Source organism: Mandrillus leucophaeus, unplaced genomic scaffold, assembly GCF_000951045.1.
Source record: "Mandrillus leucophaeus isolate KB7577 unplaced genomic scaffold, Mleu.le_1.0 Scaffold274, whole genome shotgun sequence".
Lineage (NCBI taxonomy): Eukaryota > Metazoa > Chordata > Mammalia > Primates > Cercopithecidae > Mandrillus > Mandrillus leucophaeus.
In genome coordinates, this window is record NW_012102854.1 from 1,298,041 (window position 1) to 1,306,196 (window position 8,156).

The 8,156-nt window shown below is 57.2% G+C and overlaps 1 protein-coding gene across 1 annotated transcript in view; it reads right to left on the reverse strand.

Moving 5' to 3' along the window:
- The window catches only part of KIRREL2 (kin of IRRE like 2 (Drosophila)), a 15,166-nt gene extending 9,208 nt beyond the window's left edge, over positions 1 to 5,958 (reverse strand). Inside the window, 12 exon segments of the mRNA XM_011984871.1 lie at positions 218 to 263; positions 479 to 698; positions 862 to 962; positions 1,248 to 1,380; positions 1,466 to 1,593; positions 1,824 to 1,972; positions 2,087 to 2,192; positions 2,932 to 3,082; positions 3,701 to 3,861; positions 4,008 to 4,157; positions 5,054 to 5,203; positions 5,369 to 5,958. Of these exon segments, the coding sequence (XP_011840261.1) occupies positions 218 to 263; positions 479 to 698; positions 862 to 962; positions 1,248 to 1,380; positions 1,466 to 1,593; positions 1,824 to 1,972; positions 2,087 to 2,192; positions 2,932 to 3,082; positions 3,701 to 3,861; positions 4,008 to 4,157; positions 5,054 to 5,203; positions 5,369 to 5,894 (2,021 nt within the window). The 5' untranslated portion in view covers positions 5,895 to 5,958.
- Between the last annotated feature and the right edge of the window lie 2,198 nt (positions 5,959 to 8,156).

The window sequence follows — 8,156 nt, forward strand, 5'->3', positions numbered from 1 at the left end:
CAGTGGGCAGCAGGTCTGCAGGGAGCAGAGGGGACATCCTGAGAAGGCTGAGGGGGAACCAGGAAGCGGGGGCTCAGGGATTGAGTTTGGGATCCCTGGGTTCAAAAGGTCGCACATTTGGAGATTCAAAGGCCCTTGAATTTGGGGTTCCCCAAGTTTGAGAGTGAGTTTAAACTCCCTGGCTTTAGGAAGTCTTGGAGTTTGAGGGGTCCTTTACTTTGCAATTTGCTTTGCAATCGTTAGAGTTTCTCTTTTTGGGGTCCCTAGGTGTGAGGAGTCTCTCGGTTTAGGATTCAGAATGTGAAGGCATTTGTGGTTGGGGGGGTCTTGGGAATCAATGAGCCACAGTTTTGAGACTCCCAAGGTTTGGAAGTCTCTGCATTTGAGGGTCTGAGGTTTCGCAACCATCGGCTGGGGGATCCCTGAGTTTGTGGGGTTTAGACTCTCCAGATTTGGGGTCTTAGGGCTGGGGTCTCACCTCTACGACCCAGGCTGGCCCGGGCACCTCCCTCGCCCAGCCGGTTCCGGGCACTGCAGTTAAAGTTCCTGCTAAAGTCAGATTCCTGAGTCCCCGAAATGTGTAGCACAGAGATCAGGCCCGGACCCTGTCCCCCGCGGCCCTCCGGGGCAGGGAATGTCTCCACCAGGAACCGGCCCCGCGACCCCGCCTCCAGAAAGCCCTCATCCCAAGACCAGACCTGGGGGCATAAAAGAGGGAGGACACCGAGGAGACTGAGGAGGGGAGGAAGAAGCAGGAGGGATGTCTGGGAAGTCAGAGATGGTCACAGTAGTTTCAGGGGGCCAGGTGGGAGGTCAGGGATCACAGCTGGATGGGTCACGGGAGGAGTGACATTTCCTTACCACGGCATCTGGGGCGGGAGAGGCGAAAACTAGACACTGGAGGCGAGCAGGGCCCCTCAGGAAGGCAGGCTCAGAGTGCAGGGCGGTCACTACTGGGGGAGCTGGGATGGAGACGGTGGGTCACTCAGAGGAGAGGCCTTGCCCTCCCCAAAGGCTGTAACAAAGCCGGGTCTGGCCAGCGCACTCTCCGCTAACCTTAATCAATCAGGCCATGCTGCCTCCAAACTCCGATTCCCCTAAAAGCCTCGCCTTCAATAGGTCGGTCTCCAGGCCCCGCTGGGTGTAAAGCTCCTTCCAGGCCACTCCTACTGCATTAGCCCTTGCCCCTTCTGTCCACTCCCTATCCCAGGACGGGCTAGGTCCCCTAGGAAGCCCCGCCTTCTCACCGTTCACAGTCAGCCGAGCCTCCGCGACGCCACCCCCCTGGTCCGAGAGCCCAGGCTCAGCCCTGCACACATAGTCGCCTGCGTCCTCCGGCCCCACCGACGGAAGGCGCAGTGTGACTCCAGAGCCCAGCACCTGCGACAGGGAAGGGGCGTCAGAAGCCGGATTTGGAGGGAAGCCTGGTCCCCCGCCAGCCACCGCCTCAGATTTAGGGCTGCACCTGCGCGCCACCGCGGCGGGTCCAGGTTACCCGTGGAAGCGGGTTCCCGCGCCAGGCACAGCTGAAGGAGGCGTCTTCCCCCACGTCCACTGACACGGGCTCTGGCTTTGCCTGCAGAATCGGCCCAACTGGACGAAGGAGATGAGGGGTCACAAGGCCGGGGAGGAATAGCCCCTGACCCGGGATCAGCCCCATAGAAACACCACACCCTCTAGGGCGCAAGAATATGCCCCAAGTCCACTCTCTCCTCCTCCTAATACCCCACGCCCACTCTCCCAGCCCCGCCCCTCCAAGCCCCTCAGCCACCCTGAAAACCTCGCCCACTTTTGACCACACCCACAGCCCCGCCCCAGCTCACACAGCACATCCAGCGCAGTGCTGCGGTTGGCGCTACCCACGGCGTTGCTGACCTCGCAGGACACGGGCTCAGTCAGGAACGAGGCGTCTGCCACGACCTCCAACCTTGACCCGCGGGCCCCGAGCACCGGGAAGCCCCCTTTTGCCCACCTGAGGAAATGGTGGCGCTGTTAGCGTTGCCCCTGCTCTCCGTCACACTTACTCAGGTCCCAGCCCTTCCCAAGCTCACTCTTGGGGCTAGGGAGAGGTGGTCTTCGTCCTCACCTGTAGCCTGTGACAGGAGGCTGGGCTGTGGCCTGGCACAGGAAAGTGACCTTCTCTCCCTCCTGCACAGTATGTGGTGAAGCAGACAAAGTCACCTCTGGGGGGTCTGTGAGGGTGGGACAATGGTCAGGTGGGCAAGGACCAGGAACACCTCTGTCACTGGCCTAGGGGTCCAGTTCCTGGTTCCTCCACCCCAGGAGTCTGGGCCCCTAATCCCCTTCTCCCTTTGAGTCAGGAGTCTGGGCTTTCAGTTCCCAATTCCCCCAGTTACTTCTATCCTCTCCTATTCTCCCAGATGTGAGAGTCAAGACCCAGCTTCCTCTTTCCCCAGGGACCCCAGCCATCTGTCCTCTCCTGCTCCGAGTCTCACTCTGTTGCCGAGTGGCACGATCTCAGCTCACTGCAACCTCTGCCTCCCGGATACAAGTGATTCTCCTGCCTCAGCCTCCCAGGTGGCTGGGATTACAAACATGTGCTACCACGCCCGGCAAATTTTTGTATTTTTAGTAGAGATGGGTTTCGACATGTTAGCCAGACTGGTCTTGAACTCCTGAACTCAGATGATCCACCCGCCTCGGCTTCCCAAAGTTCTGGGAGTACAGGCATGAGCTACCATACCTGGCCCTCTCCTGCTCTCTTAGATCCAGGAATCCAGGTCCCAGTTTCCTCATTCCCCAGGGGCCACAGTCCCCTCCTTCCTCATACCCAGGAGTCAGGGCCCCACACCCCTCTTTCCCAGGGCCAGCTGCACTCACACTGCAGGCTCAGTGTGATAGCTGTGTCCCTTCCCGCAGGCAGGGCCCTGTCTCTTATACACATCTAGATGTGTATAAGAGACAGGTCACACTGCAGGCTCAGTGTGATAGCTGTGTCCCTTCCCGCAGGCAGGGCCTGGCTCCGGGCCCTGCAGACCAAAGTGGCTCCATCGTCATGGCTGGAAGGGGTCAGGGTTAAGGTGCTCTCCACTGATCCAGGGGTCCCTTCCTTCAGCAGGGTCTGGAGGGATGGATAAGAATAATAATGCCATCTACCCCTTACATCAGGGGTGTCCAATCTTTTGGCTTCCCTGGGCCATATTGGAAGAAGAATTGTCTTAGGCCACACATACTAACACTAATGATAGCTGATGAGCTAAAACAGTTACAAAAAAGGCTCATAATGTTTTAAGAATGTATATGAATTTGTGGTGGGCCACATTCAAAGCCGTTCTGGGCTGCATGCAGCCCACAGGCAACAGGTTGGATAAGCTTGCCTTACTTATATAGGGTTCACTATGTGTTGGGCACTCTTTTGGGCATTTATAGGTATTTATTTATTTAATCCTCACAATACCCTATGACATGCATGCTATTATTATTCCAATTGTATAGATAAGGCAACTGAGGCACAGAGAGGTTAACTAACTTAAGATCAATCAACTAGCAACTGGCTGAGACGTGATTTGAACCCAGGTAGTCTGGCCCTAGAATCTTTACCCGGCATCACATTTCAAGAGTCCAAACCCTTGAAACCCTGCCCTCCCATGTCGTCTTCTCCTCGGGATGAGCCTGCGGTCAGAGTGTACCCCAAGTTTTCCTGAATGGGCAAAGGCTAGCACAGGAATTTGGACCTCACCTGATGGAAGGTGGTTCCATCCAACCGGACCCCATCTCAGAACCACAGCAATTCAGGGGTAGGGCGGGCATCCCCACGGCTCCGACATGTCAGGTTCACAGGAACTCCAGCAATGAGAGACACAGAGGGGCCGCCCAGCACCTGGGGAGCTTCTGGGGGGACTGCAAGGTAGATTTGGGGTCAGAGATGGATCCGGATCCTCTCAGCTCCAGTTGACCACTCCCCTGGGCTCCCTGGACTCCGCTACTCACAGCTAGTACTGGTTGCCCCCTTGGGCTCCCAGGGGACAAGTGGGCGAGGTCCTTACCCAGCACGTGCAGTTGGGCTGGTCTCGAGCGGAGGCCTGCTTGTGTAGCCTGACATTCATATGATGCTTCATCCTCTAGCTCCACGGGCCTAATGTGGAGGTCATGCTGGCCATTGGCTGCATTCCCTGATATCCAGTACCGGGACCACCCTGGAGTCAGGGAGGAGGCAGCACGCCATGGTTCTGACCGGTCCACACATTTGGTGGTAAGACACTATTAAAGAGTGGGTACTGTGCCCATAGAGACTCTAACTCCCTCCCAACCCAGAGTCACTGCAAACTTGGGGGTAATAAATTCAGAAAGGAAAGCAAGAAAATGATTGCCATGAAAGTTAGGTTAGATACTACTTCTGGAGTGAGGGGGAGGGGGGCTATGATAGGGGAAAGGAATACGGGGGCTCTGGGGAGCTAGCAGTGGACTTGGATATTGGCTGTGTGAGTGTCTATATTATTTGGTAAACCTTCCGTTTATGTTTACTGTACTTTTTTGCATTTATGTTCTCTTTCTTTCTTTTCCTTTTTTTTTTTTTTTTTTTTTTTTTGAGACACGGTCTCACCATTACCTGGAGTGCCGTGGCTTGATCATGGCTCACTGCAGCCTTGAACTCCTGGGCTCAAGGCTATCCTTGAGCAATCCTACCACCTCAGCCTACTGAGTAACTGGGACTACAGATGCACATCACCACGCCTGGCTAATTTGTTTAAAATATATATATTTTTTCTAGAGATAAGGTCTTGTTATGTTGCCCAGGCTGGTCTCAAACTCCTAGTTTCAAGCTATCCTCTGGCCTCAGCCTCCCAAAGCGTTGGGATTACAGGCGTGAGCCACCGCACCTGGCCTGTTTACTATTTCACAATAACATAATAATTCCAAAACTCTATGGGTCACCCCCAAAGAAGCAGCTCAAAAATCAGGACTCCTAAATGTTTACCCAAGTCCATCAATTTCCCAAACTTAAAATGTCAAAATAGAAACTCCAGGTACAGCCGAGCCCAGCAACTCTACCCCTAGCCAGCCCGTCCCAGCGTGGAGAGAACCGTCTTACCTGGCAGGTCCCTTTGGCCCCCTAGGGCCAGCCCACTCTTAGTCCACTGAACTAGCCCCCAGTAGGCGCCCAGAGCACACCGCAGCCGGGCTTCCTCCCCCAGCAGCACCACCAGGTCCTCTGGCTGTTGCAGGAAATGGGGCGACGGGCCTAGGAAAGTTGGGGGCAGCAGGGCTGAGCTTAGCACCTTCAAGAGTCCCCTCATTCAGGACCCAGGGGTCCCAGCCCCCAACTCCCTTCTCTCTAGTGAAGGGGCAGCCTGCAAGCAATCCCCCCACACCCACCCCATATTCATCCGCTCCTCTCGTGCGGTACCTGCGCTCCCTCTGAAGCAGAAGAGCAGGACGAGGAGGGCGGGGACCCGCATCTTGAGCGTGTGTTCCCCAAGGTTCACGAGATCTGCCGTCGCACGGGCCTCCCGGTCAACTTCTTCCTCGGAAGCCCTCCTCCTGTCACTCTGGCCCGGAGCCCCCTTCGCGCTCGACTCTTCGCCCCAGCCTAGAGAACCCCTGTCTCTGGCCTGGAGTCCTCCAAGTGAGCTCATCCGCAGCCTCTGACGCTCTGAAACGCCTGCCAGTTCCGCGCCCTGGGTCTCTGGGAGACCCCTAGAGGGCCCGATCCAGCTCGCCCCGCCCGGGTCCGCCTCCCAGGAGCTCCGCCCTCTTCCCATTGAGAAACTCCCGCGGCTGGACGCAGATGAATGGGGGATGCAGGGCGGGGTCCCCCGGCGGGTGGGCGCCCCCAGCTCAATTGGGGTCTGGGAGCCGGAACACCTGGGTTCGAGGAGGGAGTCCCGGCTGGGTTGGACACCTGCGCCCTGCCGAGGTTGAGGGGCAGGCATGGGGGTGAAGAGGAGGGAAGGGAAAGAGTGGAAGAAACTTGCTCAGCCCAGGTCCTGGAGGGACTGCGCTGTGGAAACCGAGCTATAAATGGGGGCCCCTGGGGCCTCACCAGTTTCCGCGCCCTGGGGGAGGCGGGGTCCGGGGCTCCCCTGCTTGCGGGTCGGGAATAGGGCACGCCGATACCTGGGGGACATTTGGGACCCCTGCCTTGACTCCCCCAGCCTCAGAACCCCTCCTCAAAGTGGGGAACAGAGGGCTGTTCCCTTGTTACTGCTGCAAACGTCCTAAGACCGAGGAATCCAGGACCCCGGCCCCTCCTTTCCCAGGACCCCGCAGTCCCGGCCCAGCCCCTCTCCCCACTCGGCCGGCCGGGCCCCTCGGCCTGGTTGCCGGGCGACGGCTGGGAGGGGGCGGTGCCGGGCCGGGGCAGGCAGGGAGGCTGGGAACCGCGCAGCTTGTCCTGACGGCTCCATGCAGCCCAGCTGGGGCGTTCCCACGCTGCGCAGCTGGCCGAGCAGGTGGGAGGGACCTCGAGCAGCCTGAAGGAGGGCTGGGGGGCTGGGACCCTGATCTGACATTCCTGGACCTGTAAGAACTGGGGGGTCCACATTCAGATTCTACGCTGTTCTTAGGCTCAGACTCTGTGTCCCTAAATGGCGGGGTGGGGTTGGGAGTAGGGGTTGGACTTACAGGATTGTAAGGGACTGGTGGTTCAGGCCTTTGCTGGCTGAGACGCTGATGGCCTGATCTCCTGGTTCCTTGAGAGGCTGGAGACTCAACTCCTAGGTCTGCTGCCTGCAGCATGGTGCACTTGGAAGAGGGTGACAGAGGTCAGAATATCTAGTCTTAAGTCTTACAGTCGGTGGATTTAACTGCCAATCTCTCCCCACCCCCACATGGGCCCAGGAGGATTTGGAAATCAGACGGTGAACATCTGTCCTAAGTCCTGTGTGTGTGTGTGTGTGTGTGTGTGTGTATGCGGCCGGTGCGGGGGGTGGGAGGGATGCAGGGACGGGTAGGGTGGCCAGGAGGATCAGAGGCCCAAATTCCTGAGTCCTTGGAGAGAAGGGACTGAGACCCCAGGGTCTGAGAGGGGAGGGATCTGGGGGCCTACATTCCTGGCTTCTACGTGGCATATCTAGTGCCTGGATTTTGAAATACGATGGCATGAGGCCGGAACTCCTGAGTCTTGGGGAGGAACTCAAGTAGTGGGACTGTTTTTCCAGGCACTTGATGCCGCTTCCCCTTCCTGGCCCTCTGGGGCGACGTACATGGAAAGATGGAGAACCCAAGGTCCCAAGAGCACTCGGAGAAAGAAAACAGACAAGGTGGAGGGTGGAAGGTTTGTGCTAATTAAAGGCCCCAGCAAGGGACAGCTCCATGCTCTGGCCCCTAGGGACACCATCTGGCAAGGGCCCCCAGGACAGAGCCACCCCCCACCAAGCTCGGCATCCAGCCCATTTCCCAGGGGGTGTAGGGGGCAGTTGGGAGAGGGGAGGTGGGAGGAGGGCAAGGAGTCAAGCATGTGAGGGAAGAGGGAAGGCCAGCATGGAGGATGAAGCTGAGGGCTGGGGCCAGATGCCTCATCTCCTTCTGGGGAACGAGATGCAGGTGGGGGGGAGGTCTTGGGGAGGTGGGGAGAAAACTAGCATTTCCAATTCCCGCAGGAGATAAGCAGGCAGAAGCAGCTTATCCCAGGCTAGTGTATGTGCATGCGGGGAGGGCAGGCCCACCAGCATATGGTTATAAAATCCAGGGATGTGATGAGGGGAGCCACTCAGAGATGGAGAGACACATAAGAGAAAGAGGCGTGGTCAGAGTGCGGCTAAGAACAAACATTTATGGAGCTCCTGGTGTGTGTGAGACAGAGTGTGGGGTGAGGGGAGAGACAGAGGTGAGAACAGAGACAGAGAAACAGAAGAACAGAGACATGTAGAGACAGAGAGACAGTGAAATAAAGATTGACTGAGATTTAACCACTTAATACAGAGAGAGAGATGGAGAAACAGATGGAGAAACATAGAAAGATAAATCAACTGGGCACGATGGCTCACACCTGTAATCCCAACACTTTGGGAGGCTAAGGTGGGCGGATCACCTGAGGTCAGGAGTTCAAGACCAGCCTGATCAACATGGAGAAACCACGTCTTTACTAAAAATACAAAAAATTAGCCAGGCGTGGTGGCGCATGCCCGTAATCCCAGCTACTAGGGAGACTGAGGCAGCAGAATCGCTTGAACCCGGGAGGCAGAGGTTGCAGT